This window comes from Pagrus pagrus, assembly GCF_965226575.1.
Source record: "Pagrus pagrus genome assembly, chromosome: 4".
In the NCBI taxonomy this organism is placed as follows: Eukaryota; Metazoa; Chordata; class Actinopteri; order Spariformes; family Sparidae; genus Pagrus; species Pagrus pagrus.
The window spans coordinates 15624987-15643691 of NC_140188.1; the positions used below are offsets into that span (position 1 = coordinate 15624987).

The following is an 18705-nucleotide window of genomic DNA, read 5'->3' on the forward strand; positions in this document are numbered from 1 at the left end:
ATACACAGTGTCTTTGGCAACTCTCTACTCAACGCACAGCACATGGGCTACAGATGCACGGAATATATGTGCAGGAAAAGAGGGACCCTGAGGCACTTTGAGTCTAACAAAGACAATATCAAAGAGTAATGGCTGCCATTAAATGATTTATATAGATAATAAAAAAAACAAACAACACATTTGGAAATTCTGTTGTTTGGATTGAGGCCAAAGAATGACCTCTTAAATGCAGGGTGACAAGTGCTGCCTTCAGGGCTTTCGTGAAGATCACAATCATGCAGAGACATCAACAAATGTGTACTTGCTACTGTGAGCGTGTACTTATGTCAGAGTGACATCAAAGTGACGGAGTGATCATTTTTAAACAACAAATGACATTTAGGAGGCAGCTAGCAGTCGACAGTAAGAATGTATGCCAATGGGTAGATGCGTGCCTTGGTGATATTCCTCATGACGCTTTTGATCAAAGTGAACAGTTTTGTTTGTTAGTCTGTATATGCAACCTAGTTTAGTTCAGTAATTGCAGTGACACCTGATATTCTTTCATCATAGACTTGTACGAAACACTGTGGCACAACGTTTACTAGCAGTTCTGTTTAGTTCAGGATTTTATGAGCGACTGTGAAGGCATCACGCCACCATGGTAAGCAGAAAAGTGAGTATGAAGTCAATTTAGCATGGCTAAAAGCTAAACAGAGCTACTTAGCTTATTAAATAACCAACCCGTGAACCTTAATAACGCTTTAGCTAATGGCTAACTTATGTTTGTGCAAATGGAAGCAAAACTAGCTAACGTCATTAGTTGGCTAACTAAACAGACAGATGAAGTATTGTGATGTGTCAACTTACCACATAAGTAAGTGGCACACTAATATGCGATTATTACCTAAAATTGGGTCTGATAAGGCACCTATTAGTTCCCCAGATAACTGCTGGCTATGATAGTAAGGTATATAAAATATAGTGAATGTACATATAAATACATATGTGATTACTATTGACATGATGATGATGTAAAATATATATCAATAAACCTTTTCAGGTGAGCTAGTGAAGGATCTTCAAAGCAATGGAGGAAGCTGCTAAATTTCTGTTTTGGATGAACCCTGAAAAATCAACACAAACCCACTGCTCCATCCTTCCATGGTAAAGACAGGCACACAAAGTCACCCAAGATGGAGAACAGCTCCTTCTGCGCCATCCTTGCCTGTTTATCTGTCTGACCATTGCGCCAACACAATACACACTACGAATTGCTCCCATTGACTTTTCTAACTGAGTGAGTGGTCGTGAATAGCTGAGCTTAGACATACTCCTAGACACCGTGGCAGCCTTTTCCATAAGTGTATGAATGTGAATGTGGGAAGTGTTGTAAAGCACTTTGAGTGGTCAGGTCAGTAGACCAGTCAAGTGCTGTATACAGTAAATGCAAGTACATTTACCTTTCACATATGCACAACACAGACTTTCTTGTAGCGTTTTCTTGTAGCGTTTTCTACCTTCGTGTCACTTAAGATGGGACATGGTGTACATCAACATGTACGTAGTGACTACGAAGTAACACTCTTTTAATCGTTCTTTTTTGTGTTTTACAGAGTCTGCAGAAGAAAGGGCCATGTGAGTGGGTTATCTGGTTGTCTCTTGCACTGAATTGGAACCGACTTACTGTGAAAGAGAAGTTTCTCTGAGTCAAACAAAAAACAGCAGCAAACATACTCTTGTATCCCGTTTTTCAAAGATAAGCTAAGAAAACAGCGAAGAACTTAAAGGATGTCACCACTGAAAATGTACAAATGTAGCTGTACGTGGTGAAAATGTTTTGCTTAATGATACATTACCTCAGTGCTCCGTGTATTTTCCAAGAGAGTAGCATGCCTGAACAAACTAAAAAAGATATGCTCCACTCTGTGTTCCATCAGCTGCTTCCTCGACTATGACGCATCCAAATTCTCAGGTTCACTCAATCATTCCTTTTGATCATGAGAAGAACTTGCTCTGTTCAAAGATTCATTATTTACCAATCATACGCCACTTCTGATTTTCATTATACTTTAAGTAGATTCTTGTAACATCTGGAGCCTGTTTTTATGTGGCTGCCTTTAAGTTTCATGCAGACATGACATTTTCCTGAGGCACAGTGAGATTTTGTAATCAACTGCACCTGTTTGGCAGGTTGGTGACTCACCATGCCCCGTAGTGGGTAAGAGAGATGTGGTACAGGGTGTGTTCCCAGTATTACAGAGGCCTTCTGGAATTTTCTTCTCAAGGGTGACCACGTTTTGCACTATATTTGCCACCTGACTGCCAAGACGTGATGTGTTTGTGCTGTTTTATTTTTTTCAATCTAGTTGGCAGAGGTTTGATAAAGATGTGAAATGAACTCTTCACTCCTTTATCAGACTGTCAGTATGTCACGGTGAGGAGGGCAATGCTGTGGATTAGAGGAAATGAATGATTAGATATGGTTGACAGGTTTATGTTGCTTTTGTTTGTTCAGAGGTCTCTTACAATGCTGAGTGGGTAGAGACTCGTAATAGTCACTGTTTAGACATCAGACATAAATATGTATAAACGTAGATGCTGCATGTTGGCCTGTTGCCGCGGTACGTTAGCGTGTCCGCCATATTGGATGTGGCAGGTCTGCCCTGCAAACAAATGCAAGTAGACGTGAACACTGTGGGTTTTCTGAATAAAAAGCATTAGCGTTTACATTTAACTGATTTTGATTTATTGTTTTTATATTCAGTGATTTATATTCATTTGGGTACTAATAATGACAACCATTGAGACCAAAAATTAGTCTGCAAATCAAAATAAGACGCTGCGACTAGCAGTGAGTCTGCATTCAAGTGATATACTAACATTTTTTAAGTTGCATTAGGCTAATATTATAATATGCACCATATATTATGCAAGTCATGTGTCCATATTTAAAGTTAAATAACATTAAACAAGCAGACAGGAGACAGTGACATGTAGTATGGTCCTTGCTGACACTTATGTCTGTTACTGCACCAAGTGCATCTACTTTTTATATGGCAGCCAAATCACAAAAAGGGTTAAAGCAAATGTGTCCCTTGGTGTTTAAAAGGTGGCGGTGGGAATAAAACTCCCCACAACCACCCTCTGATTTTATCTAAATGTTAGACAAACAAAAGGATTGGACTCAAAACCAAAGGTGAAGTGGGGATCACTGGACAGGGGGGAAACAAAATGTATGGTAACTGGCCATAGAAAAATCTCAAACGCACTCAACTCAGACCACTCAAACAGAAAGCCAACTGAAGGTGTTGACTCCCTGGAGACAATCAACCAACTGAGCAGGGGAACTGCAACCCCATTATATAGCCTCCTAGCTGACTGATTGCAGTCAGTTAAGGGAGAACATCACAGGCGCATCCAATAGCTCCTGATGACCTGTGACCTAGATATTGGGAAATCTCTGTTCCCAGCCAGACCCTGGGGAATCTCTGCCCATAGCACGCCAGATTTATTTCATTAAGATCTGTCCGGTTTTCCATGAAAAATTAATGAAAATGTTGAAAAAAAGGCCTGTGTGTAAAGATAGTGAAAAAAATATCCTGGATCCGTCCATTAGTTCGCACAAAAAGGTAATGGGGTCTGTTCTGGGCCGAGACCCATCCTCCATCCAAGTTTCGTGAAAATCCTTTCAGGAGTTTTTGTGCAGTCAAATCAAATCAGGACTTCTTTGTAATTCTTTCAGGGGAAAAACTCATTAATAGCAATAAAGCTACACATGCTCTGTGTGTTTTGAAGTTGATACATCATACATTCAACTCACAAAACAAGCAAGAAAAAGTATTTTTGTGCTTGAGGCTGAGGAGACAGCAAAAAAAGTTTTAAATTACATTGGACTTTCAATTCAAAAAATGTTATCGCAAAGACATTTTTGTATTGACAATCACACTGTGTTCTCACTCCCTGTGGGATTTTTATAGTTACCAAAGATGCTTTTCAAAGCCTAGTTTAAAAACTGTTTTTCTCAACACAAACAGCGCCTGGTGCGAGGACACACAGAACCCTCTTGTTTTTTTCCAACTTCAGTTTTGATCATTTGAAATGTGTAACAAATCTTTGAAAAGGAAGACCTTAAAGTGAACATTTTTACACAGTGTATCTTTACAGTTCCCTCCTTCTCTGTTGTGGCACTTATGCTCAAGAGTTTTTCTTTTTTTGACCAGAGAAGTTCAGGAAGATTATGGAAGAAGATGCTGGAGACAGGAGAGTAAAGAGGGTTGTAAAAGCGACAAAGGCAACTGGTGTGTGATTCTCTGTTCCTCAAAGATGTCGTTGGGAGTGAACAGTTTTCTGTAATTGCTGCTCCGTAGGGCTAACAATAAGTTGTGTTTATGTGTTGTATGTTGTGTCACTGCAGCACTCAGAGATAAGGGGAATGAAGCTTATGCTCAGCTCAAGGAGACTATGAAACTGCTGTGAAGTATTACTGCAATGGCCTGGCTGAACTAGAGGACTCTTATAAAGTAAGCAAGTATCTTCAATCTTTGTTTTTCATCTTCTAAATGTTTTACGCTGAAAACTCATTTGTGTTGTGTAGGAAAAGTTTTGGAATTGAAGATTTAAGAGAAAGGTGACAATTGTTTGTCCCTCAGAAGAAATTCAAGCAGAGCTGCTTCTGTGCGCTAATTACTGTGAATTAAGAAACTTTTGGTTTCACGCAGGGTCTCAAATTAATATGTTCCTTTACAGATACCCTGTATCTTGAAAGCCTGCCGTCTCTGTGGTATATTAATAACCAAACAGTGCTATGCCAGTAAGCACATTATTCATGATGATTTTATTTGTGAAGCCACATTTATTTTTTACCTGTTTATCTGTTCACTGTCTCAGTCAACATAGGCTTACATCAAGCTGGGTAAGAAGAGGGAGGCCATCAGAGACTGAATGGGAGAACATTGTGACAAATTTGAATAATATTGAGTTCCTCCTAATTGAAAAGCGTTACCTTTAGTTTTGGAGGAGAAATATGCTCTATTAAGCAAATGGTCTTCTGTGATCATATCACTGTAACACATACAGTTTTCTGGAGTGGAGTGTGTCTCTGAAGTTCAGAGTGAGCATTTCTCTCTCACTGTGCTGGTGTTATCAATGCAAAAACATTACATCACCATTATGTAGATTTGTTATGCACTCCCATCATCATTTTCTCTCCATCAATGTAATGAGAGGTGCATAAAGGCTTACCTACACATGGGGAAAGCATATCTGGCGTTGAAGAAATATAATGAGGTGAGTATAATTACCTCTCATTACATCTAATCACGCCTGTTTTTTTCCCGCATTGCTCTTGTTTACAGATAGCTAGGCTTGGCATTTCATCTAACTGTAGCAGTAACATGGGTATGTTATGAAGGTTGTGTGCCTGGAATAGAGAAGAATTTTAATAAGATGTTGAAGTATAAGCACGCTGCATATAAGCAGTCCTAGTCGCTGAACAATCCTCTGTAAAATCTGTTTTATAGGCATTTAGCCCCTATCCATTGGAGAATTGGTTCATATGAAACCATTGATAGCTGGTGAAAGTCTATATTAAGTCAATTTATTGGAAAGTGCGGTACAGTTTTCTACACCCCGCACTCTTGTGCTGAGACTAGGCTGTCAGAGTGGCCAGAATCATATTGATTTCCATGTAGCTTAAAGAGACCAGTGAAGCACATCATACGACCACTGATGAACCGAATCCTTCGCTTTTCAGTCCAGAAACTGCTTTGAAAAGATATTAAAGATTGAACCTGTAAGGGAGAAGATGATGAAAGGTGGTGACATTTTTTTCAGAGTTAAGGTCATGAAAACATTTCTGTATTCAAGTCCTTTTGTGACGCTTGCCCGCACTGGCCATGTGTCAGCATCACTGTTGAAAGAAGTCTTGTCACATACACACCAAATTAAATTAGACTGGAGCTCTTCAGAAGTATACAGGAGTCTCTCCATGGCTGAGCTGGTTGACAGTAATGCAGCTCTCACTGACTAAAGTCCATTTAATTGCAGGGCTTTCTTGACAACCTAGTGTAAAGCTTGATGTCAGTCTGCTGTAGCCGGCCCAAAGACATTTTGCTTTATTCCCAGTATAATGTTGTTTAGTATGTTGGTATTTCTTTTTAAACAAATACCTTTGAAAATGATTTATCCAGGTAAAAACATATTAGAGCTACAACTAATGATTCTTTTTCCATTAATCTGCAGATTATTTAATAAATTTCGAAGAAGACACCGTAACATCTGACAAAGTGACTTTGCTAGTGCTGTTGCACTATAGGAGACTTTCAGTTCACTAATATCTGTGACAGTTGCTGCTATGGATTAACTTTCTGTCAGTTCACGGTCTGCTTCCTCTTCTTTATCTCCTTTTGTTTTTCTGCATTCAGTCCCTGACCCAGGTAGATTTGCAAGCAGAGAAAGAGAGTCAAGCAATAAATGCAATGCAAGAGTTTGATAAGCGAGATGGGACGGCCAAACCAGTGCCTGCGATGCTGGAGAAGTTGTCAGGGCCCAGCCAGGTGCACCGCTACCACTTTGGGGGATTTGAGATTCTGTCATAAGCAGGTACAGACTGTGAATGATTATTCTCGTTGGGAGAAGCTTGGCACAATTATCTTTCTCCTTCAATGTCTTTGTGCCCACTCTTGCCTCAATAACCTGCTTCACTGGTCCAGCTATTTAACGTTTCTATGGCCAAATGGCCCTCAAGCTAGGGTGGTTAAGAAGACCTGAAGGAGAAAAAGAGAGTTAATACAGTGCTTAAGCACTCACAGAGTACATCTTAGGCTATAAGATGACGCAGGGCTACAAAAACACATTGTGTCTTTTCTTGCTCTGTGACAATGGAAGAGCTGTCCAACACTGATTTCTCTTCATCTGATTTGCTTGTCATAGTGTGCAAATTTCCATTGTAGACTATAAAGTTGCCCTGAAGGAGTTATAATAGCTATAATATGACGCTTGAACAGTTGCATAAAAAATCCTGCACGGAACAGTTTTCTTTGTCTTTTTATTCCATTATCAGATCAATAACGAGAAGTTGTATACTGTTTTGCAATGCCTGGTGCTGAGAGAAACCTCCAGTGCTGGCATAATTTGATTTGGGAACTATTTCTGATCTCAATTAGCAGACTTAGACATTTCCTTGGTGTACAAATGCCGATGTAATGTGATTGCTGAACTGCGGAGTGGGCTGCTCTAAACCTGCAGCGTCAGCTATTTTATAATATAATATAATATATTTTATAATTACATCAGTTAAGTGTTGTAATGAACAAACTTGACTAATCTAAAGAGTATTCTAATTGAATCATGTGTAGGTATAGGGTTGTGAATGCAATGTTAGTTGTATTTGATGCTGAAAACACATATAGAGGGGTGTTGTTATGTGATGACAGCAAACACTATTAAGTCTTCTGGAGCTGTCTTGGGTGCAATTTAATCAAACACCTGTGATAGCAGGTGTCTATTCCATAACCCCAGCGGTATACCTGCACTCAGCCCTGTCAGATTTAGAGCAGGCAGCTAGTGAATGGTAGTACCTGTCTGCTGGCATTGTAGATTCATGATAGTCTCGTCTGAGCTCCTCTTGATGGACAGGGGCCTAGAACATGCCAGAGATTAACGATGCTTATATATATTTCAGGGCGAAGGAGCGCTGTTGTCAGGGGACCCAGAATTTCTTGCAGTGTTTCTGATCAAGAAAAAGATCTCATGAAACTTAGAAACTTAAAAAGAACATTGGTCCACACAGGTACCACACAAAAGAAGAGACAGCAACAACTTGATGGGACAAATCATATCTAATTGCCTTAGCTTAGGTCCAGCACAGTGCTCGTTCCTTCAGATGGGTTATAGATTAATCGAGCCAAACACGCTCGGCAGGAATATGTCCTTACAACCCGGATTTCTTCTCAGCACTGAAAGCAGAATTGTGATCTTGTGCTTTGTGCTGGACTTTATCTTGTTGACAGAATGTTTCTTCGAATGACAATGATTGTATCAGGTTGAAAAAGTAACTGATATTTGTTTATTTGTCCTCTACGGTATGAAAAGAGGGCATTGTATACAGCCAGCAGTCGCTCTCACAGGTTGTTCATCCGTCCTTTGTCAGCTGCTGACATTTTTGTAAATGTTTTTGACCCAAGAAATGACTTTGAAACTCCAAATCTCTCACATAACTGTTTAAAGCTCTTGCCAAAAGCCAGAAATTGCAGCTTTTCTAAAACAGAGGTATAATTCATCAAGGTCAATGGCACTCTGGAGTATTTATTTTATTATATATCAGCTAAGGAATAAGCTGTTATGAAGAACTTCTAGTTCATGCTGCATCCTGTTGCTGCTCCCATACAGGCCTTGTATAACTTCAGGTACAGCCCAGGCTGATGCAGTTGATGGATTGAAGCTTGAAGCTTGTCGCGCAGTAAACCAGAATCCACATCTTACAGTCTGCAGTACACCATATTCTTTTGCACTGGCTGTCCACTGCAGAATGGCAAACATTTCTTATCCAACATCTTTTTTCTTCATTTAGATGAATAAAAGTGTACTGTCAAATGATATAATGCCTGTCTCACAGTGCCATTCAACGGAAAAGGGCAAAACTTACATAACTCTCAACTGAAAGGATCTCAGCAGGGCTGACATTACAAGCTTTCTCCCCTAAATGTACCCCTCCACTGCTCTGCTCTACTTTCTGTATACTCCAGCTTATTATTTGTGGAAAGTAGACCATTCCTCACTGTACCTTACTTGCTCAACATATTTTATTTATGCTTTCGTCTCGTGCCCTTGACTGTAAACCAGCGAGCAATACAAGCTAAACTCAAAGAGGAGATGTGTTGTGTTTCTCTAAAACCTTGAGGCTACTTGGTGATGATATATAGCTTTCTGTCTTCTAACACAATCTACTCTTCTCTTCTAACAGGTACGGGCCAGACCCCTTTCAGGCTCAACAATGGATTTAGTATCATCAGCAGCAATGACATGGTGAAGAGGTAAGGAGACCAGAGGGAGAGGCAGCTGTCAGCCCTCAGTGGAGCTTTGATAGATGGACCCAGAGACAGGGGCATACAGAGACAATGATGTCCTAAACTAGAGAGATCATTCTCCTCCCCCTCTCTCTCTGTGTCTCTGGTTATTTGTGTGATAGCCCAAAGAGGAAAAGATGATCACACTGAAGATTGAGATGAGCGCTGAAATGAGAAAAAGGCCCTGTGTTTTGTCCCAGAAAGATAGGCTGTTTGGTACAAGATACAAATGATGTGTCCTACGTGTCAGATCAGTAAGGTCGTTATTAACTTGTCACATACTCCCCATGCTGTTGATTCTTAGCACTGTCCTTGTTCAAGCTGCAACCCAGTGTCTCGAAAGAGAAAAGTGCAATGAAGTGGCTGTCTAAGCTTGATGAAAGTGACCGATATAGAGTTCAGCCAGGTGGCAAAGAAGAGCAGTGCAGTGTTGCATGTCCTGATCAAAACCTGAAGGGGTACTCTTCAGTTCATGGCACTGCTATAGAAAGCTGCTATTAGTTTTGGGGGACAATATAGGTTCAATACCAAGGAGCAACTTGTTCTTTCTTGGTATTTTTCAAGACCTTTTTCCACTTTAAAGTCTCAAAGGTTAACTTCAATATTTTTCATCCTGGACCCTATTTTCCGCTGCAGCTGGCAGCCGCAAAACTGGCTGTACTCTAATCGCTCTGGACAAATGCCCAGCTTCAGAGTACTCAAGTCCACTGAATGTTCTGGCCATAGTTTTTGCCACCGACAAGCTCTGATTGTTGTACAAAGTGTATGATCAAATTATGGAAAGGACCCCCTCAAAGATAGACCTTTTTGTTTAAAGGAGACCTATTATGCTTTTTCCACGCCAACAGAAGCTCCTCTCTCCCACAGAAAAGACTGCTCCTGAAATGCCTCATCAGAAGTCCCACCTTTAATTCCGTGACTTTGTGACATCACACTACGTCACCATGTCACACATTTGCATAATTAATGCCAAACACCTAGTGTGGCACATAAGAATTGATTTAACAACATGTTTGAGCTGACCAATCAGAGCAGGCTGGGTATACAGGAGGGGGGGTCTTAAAGAGACAGGAGCTAAAACAGAGCATTTCAGACAGAGGGGGAATACAGTGCACTGGACAGTATGAGGAAAACGGATGTTTGTTTTTTTTAACATTAAAGCATGTAAACATATTCTAGTAGTAACCCAAAATATAATTATGAGCCTGAAAATGAGCATATTATGTCTCCTTTAAAGATTCTCTTTGCTTCACCACAGTCAGCCGCCATCGCTATCAACAAAGCCACAGTCTCCATTTACAGAAACAGTCCGTCTGTCACTGTGAAACACACATTTCATTACAAACCCCACAGACACAAAAATAAACTCTATGTTTGTTGTTTGTTTCTTTTCCCGACAATCACCAACTGTGGTTTGGTCAAAATTAACCATGTTTGATGGGAAAATATTAGGAGACGAGTGAGAAGGAGGACAAACATCAGAGAAGCAGCAGGGGAAAACTGCGTTTTGAGCCAGAATATTTCTCGCTCCATTCTGGACCAATTTCAAAAAACCGTTGTCCCCATCAGTCACCTAGACAGAGAAATATGGAAGAATGGGGTTCAGGTTGAAAAAAACTGAGGCAACAGTTTAAGAGTTATAAGTGGCAAAAAGTCTGGAAAAGTGATCGAAGTTGCTCTCAGGTATTGAACATCCAAATACCTACAAAAGTGCAAAAACTGCTTATTTTTGGAAGGAATGGACTTGTCACATTCACACACTGATAGTGGTGGCCATGCAAGGTGCCAACCTGTCCATCAGAAGCAATTTGGGGTTCAGTATGTTGCTCAGGGACACTTCGACATGCAGCTGGGGGAGCCGGGGATTCGGACAGGCGACTTTCCGATTACTGGATTACAACTCGCTCTACCTCCTGAGCTACAGCCGCCCTGGATTGAAAGCAGTGGATAAATGGATTCTCAAATTCTCCATCACATGTAACAGATATTAGGATGGGAAACCAGGTTACAACCTCCTGCAAGTAGCAGCACGTACAAGCATCTTCAGGGCAGAATCGACAGTGATACGTCAATTGCAAAAACCTCAGTGGGATAACAGATGACTTCTCTGGTAACGTGACTGATGACCAAGTGTCTCTGTTACACACGGTACTGACATCAAATGGAGACAAATGGGAGGGCAAAGTGCATTACGATTTTTATAACCCCTTCATTACTTTGCTTTCTTTACATAACTGTACTAAAATAAGCATCCTCAACTGATCCTCATCAGTTACAATAATAGTGGAGTGCTTTTGGTCCCCTAAAGAGCAAGACCTTGCTGCTGCAGCTAGTTTACTTAATATCTGTACGTAATGAAATGGCCACTTGCTCTTGTGAGATGAATTGCTACCTGTGTCTGGTATTACTAACAACATTTGACCATAAAGGTAATTTTGGACATTTTTGCTGGTTACATTTTGTTTTTATAGTTTCAATTATGTTTCCATCCTTTGTTGTACTGAGATAATTTTGTATAGACATACTTTAAAACTATCATTATTTGACAGTAATATTTCAATCCTATTTGTATTAGGTCAATTAGAAGAGAAGCCAGCTAAGGTCACCGAGTTTGTTTTCTCCACAGCTGCCTCTTGCAGAAAACAAACGATCCAGACAGCCAGGAGCTGTGAGTATCTGTTCTGAGATTATGGAGGGTTATTTGTTGTGGAAATGGTATGTAGATAATTGAATTACACTTCATTTTCTGTCTTTGTCCATGTAGCAATTTGCCCTCACGGAGTTAGACGGAAATAGAAAAATATTAAACGAGAAGAGAAATATTAAACGATTGAAATACTAATACAGTTTGCTATTATGGCATTGTGCCATTGCTTTTCAATGTGATACGCAAGCCTTCTATTTTGTCAAGCCTTTATTTGTCTTTGAATCACACAATCTATGTGGGCTGCAGCACTTCAACTGTGTTAATTTGTTTCCAATATTCAAAATGTGTGTATGTTTTTACCATATGAGCAAAAAAGCATATTGTCAGTCTCAACACAAGTATAGCAACTTCATGTGTTTACACACAGGTTTGTTTTTCTTAACACAGCACTGTGACCAGTGAAGTCATTCTTTACACATACCCTGCTTTTCTTTTGATTTCAGATGAAAACCTGAAGATGTTGACCTCGTGCCCAGTCAGCATCAGAGCATCAGCATGCTCTGATGTTGACTTGCTAACATCAGAGCATGTTGCAGTACAGAAAGAATGCCTTGAATGTACAAGAATGCCTTGTACTCACAGACGCCACATGGAAGATGTTTGGCTGTTGACAGCAAGAATGTACAATGACATTTCTTTTTGTTGTTGTCAGGGTCAACTTGTGAGCAATAAAATTGCTGGTGTAAAAATATACTGGTATATAAACAAATAACCTAAATTATTACAATACTATTTCATATACCTCCTCCCATCCTGATTTTGCATTTCACAGTGTCCCTCTTAATGAAATCAGTAGAGGGAGTTCAGCCCTGGGCCATATGTTTGTGATTGTCAGTCTAATTGCCGCCACCGTTTAATGAGATTTCAAGAAATGCTGTATATCATTGCTTTGGGACACAGTTTTAGATATGACATTTAGTGGCCCAAGTAATTTCTCATTATCTGTTTGTCTGATAATATCTGCGCTGCTGCTGATTGGATTTTCAGAAAATCAAAAAGAAAGAGAAATAGTGTTGCTCCATTTTGACATTATTACTGGTCTACAGGTGGATACCATCATTGTGTGGGTACAAAATAGTCACTGATATATCGCTGATATGTCATTTTGCAAAATATGTTATTATCTTTATTATCTTTTTCAATGTATTCCTTTCTCCCTTTCTTCTATGTTCCTCTCACTTTCTTTACATCAGTTCCTCCCCGAATCTGGTTTCTAAAGGTTAGTGAGAAACCTCATGGCGTGCATCACAAAGCAGCAGCAGGAGAACACAGCGGTCAACATTCTGGACAACTTTGCGACAGAAAACAAGTATTACTGATATAAAGCCTATCACAAACACCAGAGTTATTCTCCTCACTCGTAGAAATGTATAATTTTTTTATTTTAGACAATGAAATAGCTACTTTCAGATACTCTGTAGAGTTCAGAATAACTGCCAGCCAGTCTTTTAATGTCCCATACATCATATCCATATATTTTAGAAGTACTAAAAGCAGGTGTCACATCATGTCAGGAAAGCATCCCCTGAGAAATGTAAAGTGTGGCATCTTTAATAATTCAACATGTGCTACCCAAGTGTTAATGTCACTTGGAAGCAAAAGGCTGCTCTCAACCTGCTTCTCTCTCTGATGCATCATGAAAATAGACATGAAAGGATAAACCATGCTCTCGAACACAGCAGGAAGTAAGTCGAGGTGTCAGGCAGTGAAATGGGGAGATCAATTTCCCTCGCCCCTTGAAGATTAAGTCATCGGTCACAATTTTACTCTTGATGCAGAATGTTGGAAGGCCTTTGTGATCGCCGCTGTTAGTATCATCATCAGACTGGTGTCGCTGCATAGAAAAATGCGCATCAATTGTTCATTTAGCTGAAATCCGATGCCAAAATGCCACAACACTTAAACACAACAATATAAGACCTTGACACAATTAGACAGTATAGAGAGGCGAGTCCCTCTCCCTTCCAGTGGACCACCATGGGACCCTATTTCAGAAAAAAAAGTAAATGCAGCGAGACAAATAATTTGTTTTTATCCTGTTTGAATTGTGCCATGAATTATACATACAACGTTTGTCAATTTTAAAAGGTCATTCAACTCAAGAAAGTCCCAGTTTGTCATAAAACTGATCAAGTATAAGACTGAAAATACATAATTAGAAAGACTACACACCCCAACAGACGCGTGAGTGACATTTTCTCATTTAGCACATTCACAGAAGCCAATCACCAAAAACCGTGTAGAGCCCTGTAGATTAGCTAGCTTGCAAAACTGAGTGACTGCCAGACTTGTTGTGATTTTCACCTTTTTTCATACTTTTTCTGTGCTTAGAGAGATGACAGGAAATGGGATGACATGCAGCAAAGGGCCACAGGTCAGTCTCTGTACATCTACAGCACAAAAAAGCTACATTATAACATAATCAACAAATGACTTTCACTTTTTCATGTGATGAGTGCAAAGGTAAACTTCAGTCTCATCTCTAGCCATCTTAATAGTCGCCACACTGTACCAGTTGATGAAAATAAGATGTTATCATAGATGAAGTTGAGCTGAACCGTCAGTCAAAGTGGAACCTGGAAAGAATTGACTGAAAATTCACTTCACACCACTGAAATCCAATAGACTAGAGTGTAGTTGATAAATTAAAGTTACCAAACAACCGAAGCAGGGGGAGCATCTGTGTGAACTGTGATGTGTGACCTAATCAGTCACCCAATCAGAGGTGAAATGTAGGTGAAAATTGATTTAGCCACTTGTCCATCTCCTTTTTGCAGGAGCATGCTGTTTCACTCTGTGACTGCAGTCTCGGCCTGCTGAGGGATACTGATGAGGCTGACTTTAGCACTACACTACAGTACTCAGGAGGGTTTAGAAGAATATAGAATATAGGAAACTAAAACCAATGCATCATGTACAGTATGTGGTTGTTCATAACTCCCATTAGGTGTTCATGTTTGGCTTTACTACTGTGTTGAACACAGAGAGGTTGAAAATATTCTTACTCAGGGATTTTTACGGTTGTTGAATAAGCTTACAAAAAACTTTTGTTTGTTTTCCAAACTTGCGCACATCCTATAAAGCATAAAACCATCCTCTCGGGTAGCTAGATGAAAATAAAAGACATTCCCCCTGAGTAACGGGCCTTTTCTGGGGCCTGTGAGCTCACTGGCAATGTGCCCCAAAAGGTGGTAACAGCAATCCACATTGTTCAGAGGATCCTGTAGATGTGTCATTACAGCTGATTAAAGCTCCAGCTCCAGGTGCTGTTGTCTCTGCTAATGGCTGTTATAGCAGTTTCACACTGCCTATTCAATGCCCTTAGAGTCCCGCACTTCCAACCATCTGTGTCTTTATTCTGTTTTAGGGCTCAGTCACTGCCTGGCTGGCACTTTTTCTTCCTTGTCACCTGGCGTCAACTTCACCTTTTTTTAATTTCTCTTTTCTTTTCTAGGCTTGTCTTCACGTACATTATTTTCTTTTTAATGCATGATGATGATTGTGCCAAAGCCCTAAAGCCTCAGTCCATCCCCTGCCGTTCATTTGGCCCAAATACTGCGTGGAATGATGGCACCACATCAATTTTGCTGAGTGTAGTGTCCCGATCCCCCCAATTATTGCTGCTGCTTTTCTTTTTGTATACAAGTGCATAAAAAAACCCTTTTATAAATAATATGGTAAAGCTTTCTCGAGAGTTGGCGTAGGGAGCATGCATGTAGGAGCCAAGGAGTGTTGGAAACTACCCAGTTATCTCCATGCCATTAACTCACTTTGCACCAATCATTAGAGAAACTGTCACTCGTAAAACATGTAGTAAGTATTATTTTAAGATTTTTAAACCTGCATTTATCATTTTCTGACTACTAGGAGACGGAAATACTCCAAAGCAGACTGACAGACACACAAACTTACATTCTCTACAGTATTATGGCCCTAAAAATCTCCTTTTATTAAATATGACAAAGTTCGAGCAACATTACTATCTCATTGGAACTGAGCAAGTCCAGTATTTGGGAGCCTCTTTGCTCTGATTTCTTGAGTATAATATCTGGGTCTCAGGATAACTTTGTCTGTCTTCCATTTGATACTGGGGAGGCAGCGTGCTATGGGCCAATCAGAGCCTATTTTGTGAAAAAGCCTTCCTCATGAAAAGCAGTTGATTAGAGCATTGATGCTAAACTGAAAGCTGCATTGGTAAAACATTAAGTTTATCTTTCATCAAAAACTCATCAAATGGATGTGATTGTATAAATTATTCACTCAGATTTCTACTTTGTGCCCTTGACTGACAAATATTTATTCCAAAAGACTAATTTGTACACTGAATATACTTATTTTGTTGCCCTATTTGAGCAATTCATACCCTGAAATTAATCAAATTAATGAATAATGAAGTGTGATTCAACAGACCCACACTGCAAGAGAAAGAAAGCACGCATGTCTGACCTTTCAAGTTCACGTTCGTCCAATTCTCACGCTTGCTTTTCTCTTTCTTTTCTTTTACTATCCTGTCCTTGAAAGTGTCACTACGATTTTATGTCCCCTCAAACATGTTTTCAGGCAGCTCTCTCACCGTCTTTACAATGGACTTTCTGTACTTTATCGCTGCAAACAAACACACTCCATAACACCTACCGATTTCACGTCTTTCTCTTTTCCAATTCTCAACCATTTTCCAAACCGCACTCCCACATTCAATTTTGTCTGTTGTTGTAGTAGCAGCAGCAGTTTTCCATCATTCTTCTTCTACTTTTCTCCATCTCCTTTTCTGATGCCAAATTCTTCTTTGTCCATTCTTCTTTGTCCTCAGGAGAGCTGCAGGCGTGCTGAGCAAAGTCCCTCCCTCATTCCTCTCAGGCCGTTCAGCATGCTATTCAGTGGTGTGTGGTCCGGACCTGTGCTGACTGCTGAAGGTGCACAACTGTACATACAGCCAAGTTTCTGTGACATATTTGTATCTTACTTGCAAACTGAACTGAGCCGAAGCGGACTGCTAGAAAAGAGTCTTATGGGCTGGTGCGATGCTTCAGACAGCTGAGATTGTATTTATATTTTGGCCTTTTCATTGCTTTATTAGATACGACTGAAATGGGATGACATGCAGCAAAGGGCCACAGGTCAGTCTCTGTACATCTACAGCACAAACAAGCTACATTATAACATAATCAACAAATAACAACAACAACAACAAAAGAAAAATCATAACTAGATACTCAGATACATTCTCTGACCACCCAGCTCATGCCCCCACATCCCCTTAAACATTCACTATCATCACGATCTGAGGAAATGAATACATATTTTGTGTGACCTCTAGGTGCTGACACAGTTCACTTGGTTAATGTCGTTGTTATTGTGTGTCTGCCTACCCAGGGAACAGGGCAGACTGCCACTAAGTATGACATTAAGACTGTGTGCACTGCTGCCAGTCAGTTGGCACAGACGGAGCAGCTGAAGTCTGATGAAAGTGAGAAATGATTGACATGTTCACATTACTTTTATATGAATATTTGAGTGTTTGACCCAATATGCAAATGGAACATGTGTCTGTGTGTGTGTAGACATGTGTGAGACCAGTGTGCAGTATATCTGTAGAACTTCATATCATGTATCGTGTGTTAATATATTTTAAAGTGTTATTGCTGTTTGCTATCACACAGAACTGTCTTTCCTACATCATTTGCTGGGTTCCAGCTGTGATGAGATGGTGTCAGGAAATGCGGCCCTGTGCTTGGCCCACTGCCTACAGTTAGAGGGAACTGCCAGCAACCTGCTGGGCACTGATATTGTGCTGCTGCTACTGCGACACACCGCAGGGGATGCTAAGAGGACAGCTGTGCAGCGAAATGCGGCGATTGCTCTTGGGAAGTTGTACCCCTCTGAGCCCAGGTATCCTCTCACCTCACGCTACGAACCACATGCTGTTGATTACATCTAGGAAACACGCCTGAAGGAACATTGATAGGCGAGTTGAAATGTCATATTGATAATGAGCTAATGCGACAGTACGGCTCTGGTTAAAGAAGTTGGTCACACATGAGACAAATGTATGACTTCTGGTCAGTCTGTCACCTGAAATATTCAAATATGTGTTTATTATTTTTCTATTTACATCCCCAAGACAGATTGGACTGAATGTGTTTTTTCAACTCCTACTGTCCACGTAGAGGGTGAGAAAGGGAAAGAGAAACAGTTTTCATTTAAAAAAAATTGGTCTCTGTTTTGGGTTCCTGTTCTAGTAAGCAAATTATAGTTCATGTAGTCCAGTGCTGCCTGTTCTATATATTTTATATTTTTAGACTTTTCAACATCCTTTAAGCTGCAAACTATTTCCTCGAATCAGCCCATCCACTAATCGTGTAAGTGAGTAATCGTTAAAGTGAGTTTCATGAGAACAAACATGTTAATACTAATTTGGAAACACCAGGCGTTGGTATATACATCTTCAGCAAAACAGTACAAGCTTCAAGTGTATCACATAAAAGTTTACAATAGCCTCCCTTACCTTATGTCTAGTATTTCCCTTTTTGTTTTTTATTGCAGGGTAATTTAAGTGATCCAACCCTTATTTCTACATTTCTAAAACCTGATCATTTGCTTAATTATACAGTGATGTTAATAATGGATGGCAGAAACAGACACTTTTCTGTGTTTCTAGGAACATTTTGACGGTACCTGTCGGCTACAGAGCTCCGCTGTTGAGGATGACTTGAAGTGTAGTTTCAATTGAATGCTGACCCACTGAAGGCACTGTATACTCTTTTAATTAACGTTTTTGGTCAATTCCAGACGTATTCACAAACTTTGGTAACTTCGTTTTAATATCCCTGTTTATCATCAGTGTTGTTGTGTCCTCTGCTCCCTGTTACAAATTCTGGCCTTGGTAGTCGTAATTTTTAAATCTTCTTTTTGAAGTCATCATTAAATCATCATTAATAATATGAATCGTTT

At 40.0% G+C, this 18705-nt stretch overlaps 1 protein-coding gene across 1 annotated transcript; it reads left to right on the forward strand.

Annotated features, from left to right (window-relative positions):
• Positions 1–640: 640 nt before the first annotated feature.
• ttc12 (tetratricopeptide repeat domain 12) lies at positions 641–17692 on the forward strand (the record flags this gene model as incomplete). The annotated part of the gene is given in 9 exon segments (XM_084351037.1): positions 641–655; positions 1596–1617; positions 4397–4435; positions 4438–4502; positions 5158–5268; positions 5735–5821; positions 6405–6536; positions 17128–17221; positions 17415–17692. Coding segments are annotated over 9 exon segments (843 nt in total).
• Between the last annotated feature and the right edge of the window lie 1013 nt (positions 17693–18705).